Below are 21,108 nucleotides of genomic sequence, written 5' to 3'. Positions count from 1 at the left end.
GCAATCCGTCCTCCAGTTGCGATAGAATTTACAACCTCACGGATCTACCACTACGCTGCCTCCTTTTAGTTTTTTGTGCATGAGGTACGTTATCAATTTATTTTTCCCCAGTCGCCATGTTTGGATTGGAGTTTGTTGTTCTTGTGACTCTGGGCTGCTCCCCCTGGTGGACGTATTGGTGAACAGCAATACCATCTCAGAACATATGGAAGATAAAGATAAAGATTAGAAGGTAAAGCTTGACGGTAACCTCGCTTGAAAAAGACAGTACAATTTTGTATCTAAAAGGGAGCATAATTGGGCCTTTATTCAATGAAACCTCACTTCATTTCACAACAAAGAGCACCATCTAGTGGCCACTGAAAATTAGGACACTGTTTCATGATATCTCATCTACCCATCACTACAGAGCTCCTGGGACATTGTTTAGAGTGCCACCTTCAAGAATTACTTTTGCCTACATCTGGCTATTCAAATGCTGCAAGTATTCTATCCTTTTACCAGGAAATATGTTACTGACCTTAAAAGTTTCAAGACTGGGCTCATGTTCCTGTCCTCTTATGAGGGGAAAAACACAACAATGAGCTTTTCTCTCTTCATTCAAATGCTTTATCTTTAGGACAATTCTCCTTAAGGGGGCATTGTGATATCATCCGCAGTGGCGGTGGAGACTTGCTGTTGTCACAACACACAGCAAGGAAAGTGGCTGTGTGTCATCGGCTCTGACACGTAATGTCTCGACCCTTATTGGAGCAATGACTCTGATGGTAAAGGGGCACATCTACTGGGAAGGCGCGTGACGTGCTTTTGTTTGGACATCTCGCGATGAGAAGGTCGTTTTGCTGAGGAAGATCGGAGAGACAAAGGATCTGATGAGTCAGAACTGGATATTGTGTTAGTGACGCCAAGACAAGAGAAATCACGGAGACATCGTGGCTGTTGTCTATAAACACAGAGAGCGGGTGTTATCAAAGTGATGAAAAGATTTAAGCATCTATTCGTATGCTGAAGCTGCTCAATTGCTTTCTTGTCACAGATCAGTTGTTAGCAAAGAGGTTTCAAATGACATGAGCTGTACAAAATGAAGAAGACTTGTCTCTGGTATTTTAAAAAGCATTGGGGGAAAAAGAGGAAATATATTTTCTTGTTCGATCATTTTGTTTTTTTCAGAGTTGTTTCCAAGCAAGTTGTTTAAAAGCAAGGATTTAAAAGCAGAGAGTGCCATCTGGTGGGTTCCAAAAATGAGACGTTTCATGAAACCTGAGTAATGTTGAGTTGATGAGTTATCATGAAACAGTATTGCATTGTTTATGAGGATTCATGAAACAGTGTCCTGATTTTGAAAGGCCACCAGATGGCACTGTCTGGGGTAAAATGTTTGGAGTCAACCAAGTCAATGAAACCTCACATCATTTCCAAACCAAGCTGAAAATTAAGACACTGTTCCATCAACCCTGCAATACTGTTTCATGATACCTCATCTGCCCATCACTACTTCTCAGCCCTTCAGCAATGTGTATGTTTGTATTTATAAATAAATATGAGGACACATAAAATATTTCCCCCAACATATGAGGAAAGTTCTACCGATTATAACTAGTTATAATTTTAATATTTATAAAGAAGAATGTGCCACAAAAGAAATCCAGTGTTTGTGCCGCACAAAATAACACAGAATATATTCATGTGGAACAAACAGAGTTTTTAGTGCAGCAGGGCGCTTTTAAGTCAGCACACCAAGGAATTGAGCTTGCAGCCAGCGCTCTCCTAAAACACAGGCCAAAGCTGTCTGCAATGAAGTATTGGAAATCAAAAAAAAAACAGTCCTGACCAAGATCAGATTGGCAAGAGGACCGCAGGGAATAAAATCAAAGTGTAATGTCAGTGGACATTTCCAGTATTGTTCTTATATTCAATGTACCAGAACACCAAATTTATGTGTAATTTCAATATACCCGACTCTCCTCATACTTCTGCTTCATGCTTCTGCTGTATCAACAAAGTCACCTCCCATGATAGTGGGTTATACAGTGGGGGTCTGCACCAGCATTTCTAGATACAGAGCTTAATGGTGTATTGATCTGATGCTTCACTCATTTGGTTCCTATGTCTGCACTTTCATGTGGGATTATTTTAACAAGCACTGGCCCTCCTTTGTAATGTTTTGAACTGTGAGGTGAAGGAAGAAAACGTTTGGAAATACAATCCTTTCCTTTTCAGCGAACTCATTCTTCGGTTTTCATTCTTCGGTCCCTCTGCACCGCGGGTGAACAAGAAGGGCCTTAATTCAGCAAAAGACTACTCTCTGAGCTCAGCTACTTCATGAAAACAAGGTATATATACTGTACATATATAAACTGCCAAATCAAAGGATGGAATAAAGAATAAAAAATAGTACTACCTGGATGTAACTCCAGTTCTCTGAGTACATGAGGAGCCCTTAAACGGACTTTGTTCTTGGTTTATCCCTTTGAGACCCATAGTACTATAGTCATACTGTAGTATAGTGTAGTCTCTGCCCAACAGGGGAAGGGCTAGTCCCCTTCACTAGCCCTCCGCTATCGCAAATAGTCTCTTTTCGCACTGCTTCATTGATCTTAGCACAATTACATACCATTCGGCAGGGGTCGGAAAGATGGTGCCAAGTATTTGAGAGGAATATAATGTATCATGCATTGTTTATCATGCAGTCAAGCAGTGTCCTTGGAGTAGCTCGCGGTTGCTAAAAGGTTGGTGACACCTGCCATACGGTGTCGCTATGCAGTCTGAAGCAGTGAGGTCCTGCTGCTCGCCCCCTGCTCCAGGCCAAACATGCCAAGTGATTTTTTTTTTTTATGTGCATGGACAATAAGTCCAATTCTGCCTTTGATATCATATGTTTAATGAAAATCCCTGGTCACTCGATGATGAAACAGGAAAAAATATCTTCCATGTATTTGTGTGTGGGTGTGTGGCCAGGCAGATACCATCCTCATTTTTATTGAGATGAGAACTGGGTGACAGCAACAGCACAGAATAAGGGAATGAAAAACAGAGGAGGGTAATTGTGCAAGAAGCCTCCATCCTTTGGTGCAACATCATACACTCTACACTTTCTTATTTTCTTATGAGAACAGGCTGTTATGATCCCTGTTCTCCTCAGAAACCTTTTAGTTTTCAAACCAGCACCATGTGAATCTTCATCTCCTGCCAAACTTCTTGCAAACAAACCCTACAGATTTTGCGCATGTATTCCATTGCAAACGTGGCGGGTGTTTAAAAATCCCTTCCTCTCTGTGGATAACAGTTTAGAGCCACATTTTCTAATGCAAATACTGTGTACTGTGGCCAGAAGGTGCACAGTTGGCAAGACTAGCGCGCAGAAAAACAAATTCATTAACCTCTCACAACCCTTGTCCTCAAATGCAGACACTGCATTTTTGCCTTTCGGCAACATCATACTTTTTTAAAAACGTTGACCACCAAGCAGCATTGAAGGACGCTGCCCACACCGTTTCATTTACTTTATTATTCATTTCAGCTATAAGAGTGGGAAGAAATATGATACAGATGGAAGAAATGAACATGTAGATTAGGAAGAGAAAAAAGAAAAAAGAAAAAAAGAATAATATATATATACTTGCAAACCTATCAGGCATAGTCAAGAGGACATACAGTGCTGACACATTCAACTTGGAAACGCATGAAATTCAAATAAAGGCATAGAACAAAAACAGGAGACTCCAATGAATGGTACGTGTGATCTTGCCATTTAAATGATCCAATGTGAAGAGTGTAGTTCATTTTTATACGCTGCATACCTAATCCCCTTTGACTACCCTTTTCGTTTCCCACCCACATCCAGGAATCTCAATGGTTGTCCTCTTCTTCTCCTTTTTCACAATGCTACTGTTCCGAACGTTCCTCATTCAAGTGGAACCTTGTTTCTCTTCTACACCTGACCATACTGTACCGAGCAATTCTTCCCCTCAATGCCTGGGCTCTGACTTTCTTTCCCTCAGCCTTATGGTGTGGCTGATGAACTGGATGGCGCTGTAGTTTTGAGAAGCCCCTCTGTAGGGAAAATGCTCTGTTCTGTTCACCCACGTGGCCATTGAAGTCTGCTCCATGTTTCCTTCTGGGGAACGTTCTTGTTCACCTCATTTACCGTAATGTCTGGAATATGAGCAGCTACTTTTTTCTCACAGTCTGAACCCTGCAGCTTATACAACAATGTGGCTAATATATGGATTTTTACAGGCTAAAGGGCTGATGCTGCCAAAACATCGACCCTCATCTCATCAAACCAATAAAATCACAGGTGTTTAATTTACCCTAAAGCGTTAAAAATTCACTGTTTGCGACCACGTGTCCACAGCTTCACCAACAGAACCAATCTCTTTCAGGACCGGAGACGAGAAGCTGCAACTGAGATCATCGGCTATGGAGTCGGAACTTCAGACACATGGGCGAAAACAGCATGACAAGTTCATGATTCAAGTTCAGAACATTGCCCAGTTTGTTTCATGTGTCAGTCTCAATGTTGGACCCTGTTTTCATAACTAGTTTAGAAGTGATCCTCGTGCATTTTTAAACCAGGTGCATATGTATGAAAAAGATCTGTTTTCCTTCTTAAATATCCATAAATATTCATTGCACTCTATAGTCCGCAAATTACGGTTTGTTCACGTACTCTTTCTTCACAGTCACGCCAACACCATTTCTCTTCCTGTCAACACCATGGAAGGAGGAGAGCTTTCATCCTAAACAAAGGTTCCAGCACATGCCCACATTTCTTCTCATCATATCAACACTCCTAATCTCCTACGCTGCAGTACCTTTTCTCAGTCTTCTTCCAACGCTTCCTCACCCGCTTTTGCTCTGTTGTCATTGACCAAGAGTAGCCTAATTTCTGTTGGTGTCCAGCCGGCCGCACCAAAGGCAGACCTTGTCAGCCTGTGCGACAGTTGACCCGCTCCGAATTCTGACTTGCATGTTTGCTGTTTGGCAGAAGTAGTGTTGGTTTTGAGCTGGCTGCCCGGCCTGGCACTCGAATTGCGATGAATAATAATACATTGAAATGGCTTTTCTTCAGAGAAAGAGTTTATAAAACGCTGTTTTCTGGTCATACTTTGTCGATTTAAATTGGGATTATGTAACTCACTCTTCCCACGTAGCCTAATGATCAGAACTCCTTTGGTTCTGTCTTACTTTTAAAGGGTGTTGGAAGATTATGGTTGGCTACTAAAAATGCAGAGAATGCCGTGGGAACAAACAGCAGGTTGCAACCAACCCACTATTTCACAGAAAAAATATCCAGATTTCATCGAACATATCGGCTGCTGACGCTGACCTTGATCACACAAACTACTCAATGTCACTCGATTCCTTGTGTAGTTATTTCTAGAACTATAAAAAGTCATTCACTGGATGTCTTCGTACCTTCAATGAAACAGGATAAAAATGCTGTACAGTTAAAAGCGTTACAGAAGCAGCATGTTTGGACGTCAAGATGTACCTGCAAAATATACAACGAAAAGGAAAGGATAAGATAATCGCAACATAATTCACATGTCAACAACTGTTTTATCAAAATGTATTGAAAATGTTCTCCTGGTCCTAAGCTCCTTTTAAATTATACATTACATTGCTTAATGTGAGTCTGTCTGTGGAGCAGCCTCCTTCCACCACAACAAAGTCACCCTGTGAGCCGAAAGAGTAGTAAAAGCCAAAAAAGAGAGATGTGTGGATTTGTGTCAAATGTACTGGTCCATAACCTTTCAAACATGGGACAGGTCCAGAACATATGTGTGAAAGTTGCTTCCCTTGTTCTGTATCCATCTCAGATAGGAACTGTTCCCGCACATTTTGGCAATTTTCGATTTTAGTCCTGTGCTTTTCAACGGGACATTAGGAAAAGTTGGATGAGGAGATGACAGGTCGACCTTGCAAATGCATTTAGTGAATTTTGTTATACAATTTTAATTAACTAAAAAAAGAAACTGCAACAATTTTAGCCAGCAGAAAAAATGTCAAATACTTGATTTTCTTAATTTATTTGTTTTTCAAGAAAAAAATAAGTAGCGTTCACTGGGAAAAAAATTGAGACAGTGCATACCTCCACAAGGTGCTGACTTCATTAGTAGTAAAAGTAAAGCTACTTCTATGATTCAGCAATTGTGTTGAACACAGCAGAATAACTTTGTCCAGGCCTTCATTGGCAAAGGTTGTATAATAATAATAACAATAATAATAACAATAATAATAGGATGAAGAAGACTGATTAGGTCCTTCATATTTTACATTGCAGACAAATTTAAAAATGCCTGGGTCTGAGGGTGTGTGTCAACACATGTTTAAAGGTCTTCGACACAAGAGATGGATTTGGATATAATATTTTAAACGGAGGTAGAGGCTTGTCTATAATGCAGATGTATTTATTCTACTTTTTTAACTACATCTGAGAGAGATAGAGATAAAACAAGAACATACGGAAATGTGAGAGCGGACACCTCAGCAAGGGTGATGTGGGTAATGTGCTTGAGTTTACATGTTAGAAAGAGGAGCAGAAATGGTGTAAAAGGGAATTACTGAGTCAGAGTGCTGCCTCAGAACGATTGGATTCATTTTGGTCATCTGCCTCAGTTAGAAAAGGCTTGATCTGACATAAATGTTCAGGTTAGGGCCTCTAATGTTTGGATCAAAGAAAAAAAAAAAGAGTGAAAATGGGGGTGGAGGTATGAAATAAGACCCGAGGAAAGTCAGAATATTCAACAGGATGCAATGCAATGTTCGACCAGACTCTTAAGCAAATAAGTAAATAAATATTTAATATCATTCAATACTGACAGGGGTCCTCACTACTTCCAAGAATCTGCTCATGTTTAGTCGTGGTGTTGTTTCCACAAACTCCAAAGCAAAAGCAGAGTTACAGCTTCCCATACTGATTTCCTTTTCTTAGGCTGGCAGAGCATTTCCACCATTCTTTCATGTGCTCACAAGTTCCAATATGTCAACCTAAACTGTGCTTTAACACAAACAATTGCAGCCACGGCGCTGCTTTCCACTGAGATTCAGCTGCCGCAGTTCAGAACCCGGTGAGCTTTTCCCTGTCTCTGTCTGCTTAACATTTCTTCTCCCTTTCGTTCTTAGCCAGAAGGAAAAACTAAATAAATAAACAAGTGCGCGATGACATGTGGAGCATCAGCATTCTCTAGAGGCCATGGAAGGGCACTGCACTTCCTTGTCACTGTTACAAAAAAAGGCATCAAAAGAATTGAAATCCATGAGAATGGAATATTGCATTTGTCAAATCTCATGTGTTTTGCGTTCACCTCCATTTCAAGCAAAACACAGCAGATTTTTTTTTTCTATATATGCCACTTTGTCTGCAGATTTCTTTTATTTCTAAATGTTTGCAAACTGCCTGACATTCCCAGGAGGTCAAACAAACAAGACACAACAACAGTGCACTTACACAACATGCCTGACACATCTGAAGGAATCCCTCCCTTCTGTGGAATGTATTTCACCCGATGTCAGTTAGTCGCGGGAACTTGGCATCAAGCACTTGCAACATGAAAATGGGTGTACGAATGTGGTTTGTCATGTGTATCAGCAGTCAGCTTTGAGTTTTCAAAATAACTACTTCTAGATTCGATTATTTCTGATTCGAAGAGCAACAATTGAGGTGAGGTGGGGATTGTCGAGCATACTCACAATAATAATTGATTTAAAATGCACAACCTCCTGACTGATCCTCAAACGTTCCCAGTGTCAGAACCTGAAACAGCTGTAATATGACTAAAGAAAATGAACCCACATGAACTCTTAATGGGTTTACTCCGTCTTCCTCTCTATCACTGTCCGGTATCAGTAGGGCAAACCTGATTTCCAAAAACATTTACGTCAAAATCACTTTTTTTTTGTATTCTAGCATCACTGACCAACATGTTATTCCAAAGAGACAATATGGTACCCAACTTTTTGAGCAGCATTTCTAGTGAATTTTAGTTCTTATATTGCAGGAAGCAGATCACAAGCTAAAGATAAAGGCAAGACGAGGAGTGAGAGGTGTGTTGCACAGACATGGGAGAATGTTGACTATCGAGCGAACTGGATGTTCCAAGCTAACTGTACCGGTTATAAGGCATCGGGACAACAGAGCCTAAGTCTCCGCCCCTTCCGGTCGGTCCATCCAAGACCGTTTAAAACGGGATTTTCAGGTCCACTTTGCCTCATGCCCTGGATCACACAGATGCTGTACCTCACTTTAAATAAATAATGAAGTGAGTTTCGACTATGCTTATAGTGTAATTGATGATTTATTTGCTTGTGAAAATATGTAGTTATCTGGACTACAAATCAAGACAAGAGATCTATGGCATATTTCAAACACCTTTTGTCTCTCCATTGACTCCCATGCATCTGTTTTGTCAACTTGAAACCCATGAGGCGGAAGTAGATGTGCGTGACTTTGGTTCCCTATGTCAGCTTTGGTTGCTTGTGTACCAGGTGCTTAAAGTACCCACTGGTATGTTAGGAAAGTGGCAGGAACACTCCATCTCATGTCTGGAACTTTAAAGTCAATGAATTTTGATGCATGTAATGAAAGTGCTCGGACAGTGGCGACTCCTAGAAAATTGTGCTGACTGTGATGAAGACTTAAATTATTCTTTTAGCGGCAAAAAAAAGAGCACTTGTCATTACAATTGCAAATGGAAAGGTGCAAGGCTCAGCCACAGATTTATTTTTTCGTGAAACAAAATATATTCCCCGCTGTAAGAGGCTTTTATCAATTTTAATTCAAGCAAGTCTTTGTTAACTAAAGAAGCACATTTGTGTAGTCCTCAGTCATTCTGGAGAGAAGAAGGGGAGAGACCATGCTGTTTTGTCATCATTTATGATACAAAAATGTTTGTTTTTTTCAATTATAATTTCAAAAATATGCATCTGTATTCCCTCCAAAACTGAAGTTTTTTTTTTTTTTTGAGTTTATCTGATCCTAGCTGTGATAGCAACCAGCCATTGGTTTGCACAGATTTGAATGTTACTTGATGTCTCCCTCGAACATACCAGACTTGTCGTACATATCAATAAGCATTTGCACAAAAGGGTTGTGAAAACATTTACAAAGTAGCAACATTCCTGTTGACTGGAATGTTGGCATTTGCCTTCATACTTGTCCAGCGTCCTATCAACCTAAAACATGTCTAATATAGTTGAACAGAAAGAACTTAGTTGCGAGTCATTCGTAACATTGCATGCAACAGTATTTAGCATTCCATTGTTCCTTATTTCCTTTAATATACTTTGACTATTGGGCAGAAAACATTTAGAGTAATAGACTTTTTATCGTCAGCTAAGCTGCACTGATCAATAATTGAGGGATCAGATGTCCATTTCATGAGCCAAGCGCCGTGAAAAACCCAGATGAGCAGGGTGCATTCCAGTCTGTGACAAAAGGAAAAGTGACGAGCCATGAATCACAACCTATCGGCTTCAGGTTTCATTCTTCAGGGAAACATCCAGTCTCGTCCAACACCTCGCACTCACACACAATTCCTCATTTCATCCGAGTTCCATGTGACGGCAGCTCAGCTATTTCTACGTTTCATTCATTTCCAGGTATGCAAAGATATATCTTGTTGAGTTTCGGGAAATTGTTTTTAGACAGCTTTTCATGATCTGCTTTCCACACAGCAGCATTGTGAGCACATATTACTGTTTTGACTGGAGGGTCAGCGGCATCACCATCATACCGGGTTTCCATTACTTGCTCTGCTCTCTGTGTACCTGTGTCTTGATCGTAATGTCATACTAGGAGGTAGAAATGAAATTCTCTCTGATCTCTGAGCCTTCCAAAAGACTCTAAACCAGGTGACATGCAAAAATGATGTTTCAATCTCTTCCTACATAGAAACTTAGGGGGGTTGTGTTCTCCTTTAGGCCTGTCTAAGTGCTGAAAAATAAAGTGGTCGCCACAGTGGGAAATGTTTTTCACTTTTACAGCCACCTGAAATCAGTTTGGCTTATCACGACCAAACTTGGTGTACACGTATCTGTAATCGCTCAACAATCTTGTGATCATCCAGAGCTGGCCAAAAAATTAATTACAACTTTCTGGTTTCATAAATGACTAAATGAAAGTACTTTTTCTTTTGCAGTACCGCATTTCCAGATCGCTCTTCATTATATGCTGGTTCAAATAATGAAATGACTACATCAGAACCTTTAAAATGAAAAATGCTTTTTCACCTTTTGGTCAAAAGATATGCCACATCATAATCTACAATGGTTCAGGCTTAATAATCATCAATCCATTAGGTTTATGAATCATTCAGTATTGGCTCAGTTTGGGAAAACTTCTCAAGAAAGACTGCTGTGAAGGAGCAACTCCTTTTCCCAAAGCATTCTTGAGTACTTGGGTTAAACATGGATACTTATCCTTCTGTTCTCATGTAAAATGTTATGTGGCTAGTAGTTCCCTAGCCACATCTGAACAACCAACACGTTCTCCTTTGTCCCCATATTGATGGTTCTCAAGTGGACTTTCGTGACCAATGTTGACACAGAAGTCAATCTCAACTGTTTCAATTGAAACGTTTACCCTCCCACTTCACATATGATATTCACCGTTGGGGTTAGCAACGGATGAGACATGGTGGTGACCCTCAAGGCTGTGACACCACAATTGAATGTCACTTTGAAGCTGTACTTCCTCATGTGGCCACATTTGCCCACCAATGACCACCCTCATCTTCACTGACCCCACTTTTGTTTGTTGAAAATGCACGCCGAAGGCTGACTATGGAGTCCACTTTAGACCAAAGAGCCTGCTTACCAACCCTCAATACATGACACCTTTTGGCAACAGAAACTTTTCTTTCACTTCGACAAGTTATTACTTATCAAGAACACCATGGATTTATTCGACGTGTGCTTTTTGTCAGTACCGACAACATTTAAAAGAAGGTTAAATGAACAGCTCAAATTATTACTGAAGGCCTTAGATTGAATCGGGTATTTAAAAATAATTCTTGACTATGCAACACCAATAGGACAGTTAGCAACATGAAAGCATAAAGATTTGATGAATTATTTGGGAGACAGATTCCTATATTTGCAAATATTTACTAACAAACCGATGTAGTCAACTGTTAAGCACCCGCTTACTTTCTTCAACCCCCACGTCCTGTCGCTGTAGATTTGTCCTAATGCCACCTTGATTCTGTCTGCACTCCTCAGACAATGCTATAGGTAATTCCCTTGACTTCCCTTCAAAACGCCCCAAGGCTGCCTGCGCAAAACAAGTCGAGATTGAATCCGCCACTGCGTAGTCAGCTCCACCCATCCTTCTAAACTATTTCCACCGTCACTCATCATAAAGCCACCTCCTCCAAACACCCACTGTTCACCTGACAGTTGGGACCTTATTTACACTTCTTTTTATTCAAGGTAAGGCGCTTTTCTTTCTCTACACCGCTCACAGTGCAAACATTCAGGCGCTTCAAAAGGGAGTCAAAAGCCTATGTAGGGTTTAATTTAAGTGGGTATAATTTATCTTCCCACGTTTTTTTTTTTTTTTTGTATTACAAGCCGCAATGCCAGGTACATCAAGGTAAAAGCTCAGCTTCGGGGCAAACAAAAGGAGTGAGATCTCAAAAGACTGATAACTGAAAGCTGTATAAATTATGCTGCTGCTTGGGGTGTTTTATTTCTCTGAGTGACAGGTGCAACCTTGAAAATAGATGAATGTCCCGTGTAAAAGGACTTGAATTAAAAAGCGACGGCAGTCGCAAGGCTGGGTGGATAAGAGCGACACTTCTGAACAACCCCACCTTTTTAACAGAAAGGTTGAGTCATAGACCAGGCGATTCTGCGCGACTAGCTTTACCTGTAGAGCAAGCCACAACGGGAGAGCAATCAGTCGAGGTTGCGGACATAGTCACGCTGGGGTGGGATTTGCAATGGACATATATATAGTAAATAACATTTATGAGACCATTACAATTGATTGGTGTGTGTGTGTATATGTACTTGTATAGATGTTTTTGAGGGCTCTAACTCATGAAAACACGCTAACTTGTGAGGCCATTTGAGCTTTGTGGGGACATTGTTACTGGTCCCCACAAAGAAAATGTCAAAATAACACATAATTCAGAGTCCAGGTCAATGTTAGCAAATTGTTTTGGATGGTTAGGTTTAGAGTGAGAGGCTGGGGAAAGCATGATATGGGAGGTCCCCACAAGGATATCGATACTAATGCATGTGTTTGTTTGTTTGTGTGTGAGCAAGGGCATGTTTTGCCATACTTTTTAGGACCAAATCTTGACAAGCCCTGTCCTTGTGAGGACATCTTGGGTGTCCTCACGAGGCATAGAGGGTTAAAACGTCAGTAAAAGTGGTGCTGGTTTGGCTCAGATTCCTGGTTAAGGTTGTCCATTTGTTTTAGATGGTTAGGTTTAAAAGGGTGAGAAGCTGGGGAACACATGATGTCAGTGGGAGGTCCCCACAAGGATGGTGATACTAATGTGAGTGTTCGTTTGTTTGTTTGTGTGTGAGCATGGGCATGTTTTGCCATACTTTTTAGGACCAAATCTTGACAAGCCCTGTTCTTGTGAGGACATCTTGGGTGTCCTCACAAGGCATAGAGGGTTAAAACGTCAGTAAAAGTGCTGCTGGTTTGGTTCAGATTCCTGGTTAAGGTTGTCAGTCTGTTTTAGATGGTTAGGTTTAGAGTGAGACGCTGGGGAACACATGATGTCAATGGGAGGTCCCCACAAGGATAGCGATACTAATGTGAGTGTTTGTTTGTTTGTGTGTGAGCAAGGGCATGTTTTGCCATACTTTTTAGGACCAAATCTTGACAAGCCCTGTTCTTGTGAGGACATCTTGGGTGTCCTCACTAGGCATAGAGGGTTCAGTGTCAGTATGTATTAGAATACTCATTGACTGAACATCTGTTACCAAGCAAATAGAGGTGCGACTTTAAACCTACCACAGGACGTAGAAACAGGATTAGAACGCCATCAGCCTCACGAAAGAGAAAGAGGAAGAACCTGCCAAGATGCAGATGAAGAGTGCAGCGTTGCTATCTACTGCAAATCGGGAAAGAAATTGTGCTGCCACTTTGCCGTCTTCCGGTGACAAGACACATCGTCGCTTCTGAGGCTCTCCTTTCCATCTGGGCCTTAAGAGTGCGTAGTCGAGTGAATATTTAATTTTCTTCTTACATTTATGTGAGAAAAGAGCTTTTTTTAAAAACGTGCAAATCTTGATTTTATCAAGGCCTGTGTGCATGCATTTTTAATCACAGTTTAACAAGCTGTCGGAGTTAAAAGTGGAGAATGACAGCACCCCGAAGGCGCAAGCTGAGACAATTTTCAAAATTAATGCCACCAGTAGAATAATCTACTTAGACGTGGAGGTAACTGCAGGTAATGTCAGCAGCGACTCTGCCTCGCTTGGTTTTAATCAGTCAAAGCTCTTTTCCATCTTTTAACAGACAGGAAGACCAGATGAGATGGAACATTTCAAAACCTCCGACAGCCCAGGCTGTCTAAAACATTAACAGGGAATTTTAGAAAGTGTAAATGGCCGTCTGCTGGTGTCATGTGTCACGTTTCCTGAAACCCTTTTTGTGCCGAGTCTTTAATATATACATAGGATTTTGATTAGATTAGCTAACAACCATTTGTTAGACACATCTTAAATTCACATTTAAACAAACTATTTAACAACAAGATCATTTGTTCTACCCATCAAGATTGCAAAAGTCTTCGGAAATAACCTACATTTGGTTTGTCTATCTTGACACGTCAACTCTGGCTAATAGTGAATCATACGATTAGCCTAAAGTAGCATTAGCTTTCCGGGTGGCAAATCCTGACGCATCAGGTGTGGTGGTCAGTCATTGCTCAGAGTTTCAAAATGAAGCACCTGCCTGTCAGTTCTGGTGCTTTGGGTGGCTCATGAGTATAGCATTAGAGTACATTTATTTTGTAACCACACAGCTCATTCGGCTTATGAGCCAGAAATCATTTGCTGTGCTTCCACTGTGCCCAACTGATAATTCAGTTTTTGGCTCAAAATATGTGCTGGAGTCACGACCGATGGAACATGAATCGGAATACTTGGACAAGAGCCAAATATATTTCTCAATGGAGGCAGATATATGGAGTAGAGCCAGTGCTTAAAGTTTGTGTGTGAGATGTTTCTCATGGCTCTGTAGGACCTTAGTCATGTGTTTAGGTAGCATATCTATCTAATAGAGAGCAGATGGGATTATGATGCTTCATGAATCTGTGTCCTCAATTTTAGAATTCAGCAGGTGTCACTCTCAATTTATGAATAATAAAAATAACTGTAAAAGCCAAGGGTTAAAGACCAGGGAATTCCATCTTGTGACCGATGAAAATGCAGGGTAGTTCACGATGCTTTATGATGCTTCATGAAGAAAGCAGCCAGGATGATCAGTTTTAGTGAAACAATAAAGACCCTCAGAAAATCTGCAGCAGAGAAGAGAAGCTGTTTCTCATATTAATATAATAACACAATAAAAATAAAGTATTGTTTCAGTAGAAAAAAGCCAATTCTCACATTAGTATAATAATTATATAATAATATGATGTTTCTGTACAACATGTGCAACACGAACTAAATTATGAATTCTATATAAATTCTTTCTATATAAATTGAAATTTTTACAGCAAAAACAATCATGACAAAGGTAACATCTTTTATTGACAATATCACAAATCTCCATTGGTGAGAAATAGTGAGGGGTAGATGAGGTATCATGAAACAGTATTGCAGGGTTGGATGAAACAATGTCCTAATTTTTCGAGGCCTCTAGATGGCGCTCTTGGTTTAGAAATGATATGAGGTTTCATTGAATTAGTTGTTCAAGTCCAAACACTTTACAGCAGACAGTGCCATCTGCTTGACACTGTTTCATGAAACCTCATCAACCCATCACTAGTTTGAAGTCATTTTAAACTGTGTTAAAATGGTAATACTCTGTGGAATGAGAACCAGGAACGAAAGTATAAATGAAAACTCCAACAGCTGCTTCACTGGCGGTTTGGCAGTTCTCGGTTAGCTGTTTTCAAGCAGACATGCAAAAGAAGCTATATGATGTTTGCAGATACAACAGCTTTATCACATCACTATCTGCAAGCCGCGTCAAAGGTCACACAGTCATCCAATGCAGCTTTTTAATGCCGCTGACAGAACGTTAAACAAAGCAAAGTATACATTCAAAGATCAGAATCAAAGGTCAAAAACATCATCTTTGATAAACACCAAATGGCTGGACCGCTTGAAATGTACACTGAGATGTGACCATGAAATCCCCTTTAAAAGCTCCCATGGACGTGGCATGATGAGCAGGCATGAATGTATTAGCATTGCTTTGAAGCAGCGAGGCTGCCAGAAGCATTTGGGATTATAGAGTCGACAGCATCTGTCTGCTCGGAGACACTGTTAACTAGCGGACTAATAGAGATCAGAGTTCGTCTTTTAAGCCATAATGAAAACAATCTCCGTGGTTTGGAACAGAAAATGTGCCAATGAAAACAATGTTATTTGATGAAGGGAGGAACGTTGCCGTGCACCGGTCGGACCAGTTATTGAAGCAATGAACGCTACGTTCATATTACTGCCTTTTGCCAGGACGATCAAATATTGCAATGACTCAATGATACTACGTAGAAAGAGATTTTGTTTGGCGCGGTTCCTGGCTTTCTCCTGGGTAGAGCAGCTTTACAATAATAATGTAAGTTTGAGTGATGTCGTAAGAAAACTGATGGAAAACAAGTTCAGTTTCACCTAGATAAGTTTTATTCCGAACTGGGCCAAAGAAGTTAAAGTACATCATATCATCGGTGAGTCTGCTTGACTCTTCTTTCAGGTTTATTATGTCACTTGCTTCCTCCCAAACCTTTGGACCTCAGTGTACAGATGGCAACTCTGTTAGTGAAAAATATTTTCATTTGATAATGATTTTATCTGCGAACTCCAGTAGGTAAATTCATTCAAACAGGACTGACAACCAACAGTTGTCATCCACAGAGGGCGGAGCTAATCCGAACAGGGGTGGCACCCTGCCAGTCGTAACTCCTGCCCTAAAGACGTGTCGGGAAACCATTACACTTCCTGCAGCTTATCTGACTGATTCCATGACGACAGACATACGTCGAAGAAGCTAAGAGTACTGACGAAACTGATTTTGGGCGTTGTTCTGTTCGTCACTACCTTTGGATTGAAAACCAGTGGTGGCAGGTGAAAGAAAAAAAATCTAGAGGGCGCTCAACCAGTTTCACATTCAACGCTCTAAATACTGTCAATATATTTTAACATAAACAACAGATAAAAAGTATTTTTTTTGTTCCTCCAGAGTTTCATATCACTCCGACTTAAAGATTTAAACTGTTTGGAACTGTAAAATGTGCAACTGTATATTAATATGAACTATAACACGATGTCAAGAATATTGTGGTGATCCATAAGCAAAGGAATCCTGGGAGTGGGTGAATGGGGGTATAAAACAGACAGTTAGATACTTTTCCTCTACTACTGATAGTGTTTTGTTCCGATTTGACAGTTGTTGTTCAATGCTTTCATTGAATGACTAAATGTACTGTGATTTGTCACTGTGAGTGTGACCCTCTTCCGTAAACCATAGGTGATATGTATGGTGTATGTATGGACAATAAGTACAATGCCATATGTATACTGTACGTGTGGAAGGTGAACGTGTACTTGTTTAAGGTGGGGTGCACATGGTTAACAATTTTACAGTTTTCCCCTATAATGTGAACTTTAAATATACACTGAACAATTAAATAACATGTCGGCACTGGAAGTTCCCTATATATATATATATATATATATATATATATATATATATATATATATATATATATATATATGTACACTTATTGAATACTTGAAAGTATACTTTTCAACATTAACTTCAACTACACTTATTTTGCTAATACAACTTCAATAGAAATATTATATCTATTCTATGAATGAGAGTTTGTTGTTGACTTTGCACCACTGATCCTTGTCGGTATCGATAAGGAGTACTACAATGTTTTCCATCAGAATCTGTCTCAGTCCAAGCGCACAATACTTGTTACAAGAAGGTGCTTCTCTCAATGCTTTAGCACTTTCTCTGTTGAAGGCGTTTTTCAGAGCTGTGTCTGTGAGCAAGAGGAAGCGAATAAACTACTTATTTGGATAGCAGGCACTCATGTTTCAGAGGATGCCCTGAATGCAATCCCAGAGAGGAGTGCACACGCTGAATGGTCTATTATTATGGAACACAGTCCGAGAACACAGAATGCACAATGGCTGAACAGAAGACCTTGTGTTGTGTATAATGGTGTCCCAAAATATCTCTGTGTATGTTTGCAAGCATTTATATGCTTGTATTTGTACAGTCTAGAAAAGATGAATGAGCCCAAAAATTCATCTTTTCTGTTTGACAGTTCAGTTTAAATGATCCGAACTCGATTTAAGTTTCCATTGAAAAAGGTTGTTTGAGGTTGAAAAACAGGCTTTTTATTTCCTTTTTTTATAGAGAGGATGCAGAGATTTACAGGGGCTGAAAAAGAATATTTAGTGATGTAACCTGGACCTTTGAAAATGTGGGAAATTATACGTCAGACGAACTGTATCAGGATGTATTTTGCTGAATATAATACCTGGGGTGTGTTCGCATTTGATCCGGATTAAGAAGCTGAACATTGCAATATCTCAGTCGGCACTGGAAGTTCCCAAGTTTAATACAAATATAATAAAGTAGAAACCCAAACAAAATACACAAGTATCTTGTCCACAGCCCCAATCCTGATTTACTGCATATATACTGCGATGAATAACCTGTGCTATTCATCTCATGTCCAGGGTCAGTCACGTCAACAGGGACCATCCATCTCATTGGACTTCAATTGTGAACCAAAATGAATTGGTCTGCCCTCCAGGCCCTGCTCAGCGGGGTCAACAAGTACTCGACGGTATTCGGCCGTGTTTGGCTCTCCATGGTTTTCGTCTTCCGTGTGATGGTGTTCGTGGTTGCAGCTCAGCGTGTGTGGGGTGACGAAAGCAAGGACTTTGTCTGCAACACAGCCCAGCCGGGTTGCAACAACGTGTGCTACGATCACATCTTCCCCATCTCCCACATTCGTCTGTGGGCCCTCCAGCTCATCTTCGTCACCTGTCCTTCCCTCATGGTGGTGGGGCATGTCAAGTACAGGGAGAAGAAAGACACGCAGTATGAGCACTCCCATAAGGGCAAACATCTGTATGCCAATCCAGGAAAGAAACGTGGAGGCCTGTGGTGGACTTATCTGGTGAGTACAACATGTTTCTGCTGCCTTTGAAATGAGTCATACAGATCCTTTCAGGTGATGAAATCTGATGAAACGTCCAACAGATAACGTCAGAAACTCTTGTTACTGTATGATGTACATTCACAGTCAATGTAAAGCTGCGATTATGTGCAACAAACTGAAGTTCTGGGGGGCAAAATGGTCGCAGATTCATTACGTTTTTGTCGCACAACACAACACTGAATTTTAAAAATCTGAACTCTGACAACCCTGGATTTTAAGGAGGTGGAAGAAGATTTTCCAGGTCAAAGGGAAAGGGTCAGATCGAGGTCCAAATCATGCAGTGGAGTCCTGATATGGCAAGGCAGAACACTGGGTCCAGAAAAGATTCAATACTCCGACTGATAGGATGGTAAAGGTCACAGAGTCTGATGAGGGTCGAGGTCAAGTATTGATGAAATTGACGAGCCCTTGTGGACTTGGGGTGGCAAGCAGACGTGGGGGGTTGGTGTCCAGACTGACAGAACTGAAAACAGTATATATTATCATTCATTTAAAACAGTGAGAGGGAGAGTGAGGGATGAACAGGGACATGGGGCCTGTTCACCTGAATGCAACAAACAACTTTAAAAAAGGCTGGCAAAACTCACCTCTTTAAAGTATTCAGACGGTAAACATCCCACCAAATATGAAGCTGGATGTTCTCAGAAATCTATAACTATCTCAGTAGGTGGCGCTCTAGGTTTAAAATTCATGCGAGGTTTCATTGAAATTGCTGCTCAAAGCCACAGACTATAGCCCAGACAGTGCCATCTAGAGGCCTCTGACCTCATCAGCCTACCCCAAATTTCAAAGCAGTTACAACCCTAATACCACAAAAAAACAAAGTCAATGACATATTTAACTCCTTGCTGTTTCGACACATGGATGTCTTGATGTCTGTACAAGTAACATCCGACTTAAAACCGTGATCGGTTCCAACCAACCGGTCGTAAATTGGACGGGACGTAAGTCGAAGGCCATTCAAAATAGCCGACATGAGGGTTATAGGTGCTACTGTAGTGGTAGATGGCTGTGTGAGAGTGAGATGCTGAGATACTGTGCTGCCGTAACTGTAGTACGCGTTGCCGGGCTGCTACGTGCTGCGGTGCCAGACATTGAATAAAAACAAATAAATGCATCTGCTGGCCGTGGTCGTAAGTACGGGTGGACGTAAGTCGAGCAGGTCGTATGTTACTTGTATTTTCTTTCATTAAATTTTTGTGAAAAAGCCTACACACGATAAAATGAAAATACTATTCATTTTAGAACCCTAATTTAGAACACAATTCCATATGAAATGTACGTACACATAAGCACTGAAGGGCAACATCTCATAAAGGACTTTATTCAGCCCATGTGTTTGTCTCATAGGGAACAATCATTCTCACTGTGGCGTCTGACTCAGTTGCAAGCCAATCTAGAGATGAGAATTCAACTCTAACAAAGTCAACAAGACAACACTTAGCAAGAAGAGATTTTAATCAGACTGTAAGCACAGCTTTATTGACTCAGTTCCACTTGTGAAATTAGAGGCAGCTGAAGATCAGAGCTTGTCCATTTCATCATTCCAACTAAACTACTGAAGAGTTGGAGCCTGTCACTGCTACACAGGTCGAGAGGCTTTGTTATTGTCAGTGAAATGGTGGAAACGTGAAGCTGAGTTTTTGTTTTTAGCGTGAGAAGAATTGTTTGATGTTGACCACCCGTGTCATTTCATTCGTTTTCAGGTGAGTTTGATTTTCAAGGCCGGCTTTGACGCGGGCTTCCTCTACATCCTGTACCACATTTACGAGGGTTACGACATGCCCCGCCTGTCCAAGTGCTCCCTGGCGCCTTGCCCCAACACCGTCGACTGTTTCATCTCCCGTCCCACCGAGAAGAAGATCTTCACTCTCTTCATGGTGGTCTCATCCGCGGTCTGCATTCTCATGTGCATCTGTGAGATGATCTACCTGATCTGCAAACGCACCCAGAAACTCATCAAGCGGAAGAAAGAGGCGGAGAGGAGGATGTTTGCAGAGAATCATGAGATGGCTCCACTGGCTGCCCCCAGGTCAGAGTTCATGTCCAAAGCATCCGTCTGGGTGGATCCGACGGCCTCTGTTCATGACCTGAATGACACGAAAGCAGAGGAAGTACCGTTAAAGAAAAAAATGAAAGAGTAATATGAAACAATGAGCTTCTATAAACAAAAGACTTTCAGGTGCTGAGCTTCCACGACGCAACAAGGCTCACAATTTATATGACACTCATCTGTTTGCTGGGTAAAAGGACCTCTGTTCCTGCTGTTTGCGTTCATGTTCTCACGAGCATTTAAACTTCTGTTTCATGTGTTTATAAAACTAGTAAGGCACTCAGAGAGCACAGACCTCTGCCAAGCTGTTCATTTATACAGTACATTCTTTGTTGTTGTTGTTCCACACAATAGTGGAATTTACATGACATGATTTGAACAGTAGGTGGCAAAAATTTCCCACATCTTCCAGATATAACAGTGGTACATAAAAAAATGTTTGAAAATATGACAGCACATGACACACTTTTCCTGAAGCGAATAAACGTTACGTTTAGATAATGCATATTCAACACTCAATATACTTTATATTTGTATGTTTTCTTTTTAATTTTGTTATTTATATATTGATCAATAAATCATTTTATATTCCTAAGACTGATTTCCTTATTATTTTAATGTTATAGTTAACAATGTATCTGTCAAAAACTGATACCTATGACCATGTATTCA

The 21,108-nt window shown here is 40.7% G+C and overlaps 2 protein-coding genes across 3 annotated transcripts in view; both read left to right on the top strand.

Moving 5' to 3' along the window:
- The window catches only part of smim12 (small integral membrane protein 12), a 176,329-nt gene that overhangs the window by 144,315 nt on the left and 10,906 nt on the right, over positions 1 to 21,108 (top strand). The window lies entirely within an intron of this gene.
- Positions 9,493 to 21,022, top strand: gjb9b (gap junction protein beta 9b). Of its 2 annotated transcripts, none has more exons than XM_053862102.1 (3): positions 9,493 to 9,606; positions 17,896 to 18,341; positions 20,090 to 21,022. In XM_053862102.1, exons 2-3 carry the CDS (start codon positions 17,952 to 17,954, stop codon positions 20,525 to 20,527), a joined length of 828 nt encoding a protein of 275 aa, XP_053718077.1. In that variant the 5' UTR covers positions 9,493 to 9,606; positions 17,896 to 17,951; the 3' UTR covers positions 20,528 to 21,022. The 2 variants fall into 2 exon arrangements, with proteins under 2 accessions (XP_053718077.1, XP_053718079.1); XM_053862104.1 differs by lacking the exon at positions 9,493 to 9,606 and adding an exon at positions 9,729 to 11,436.

The sequence above is a fragment of the Synchiropus splendidus genome, chromosome 4 (genome assembly GCF_027744825.2).
Source record: "Synchiropus splendidus isolate RoL2022-P1 chromosome 4, RoL_Sspl_1.0, whole genome shotgun sequence".
Taxonomy (NCBI): domain Eukaryota; kingdom Metazoa; phylum Chordata; class Actinopteri; order Syngnathiformes; family Callionymidae; genus Synchiropus; species Synchiropus splendidus.
Note: the sequence above shows the minus strand (reverse complement) of the source record. Positions and strands in the feature narration are given on the sequence as shown.

Excerpts from the sequence above, each read along its gene's own strand:
- gjb9b (XM_053862102.1), top strand. The coding sequence starts at position 17,952 with ATGAATTGGTCTGCCCTCCAGGCCCTGCTCAGCGGGGTCAACAAGTAC. Across the intron at positions 18,342-20,089 it reads GCCTGTGGTGGACTTATCTG|GTGAGTTTGATTTTCAAGGC; the intron begins GTGAGTACAACA and ends ATTCGTTTTCAG.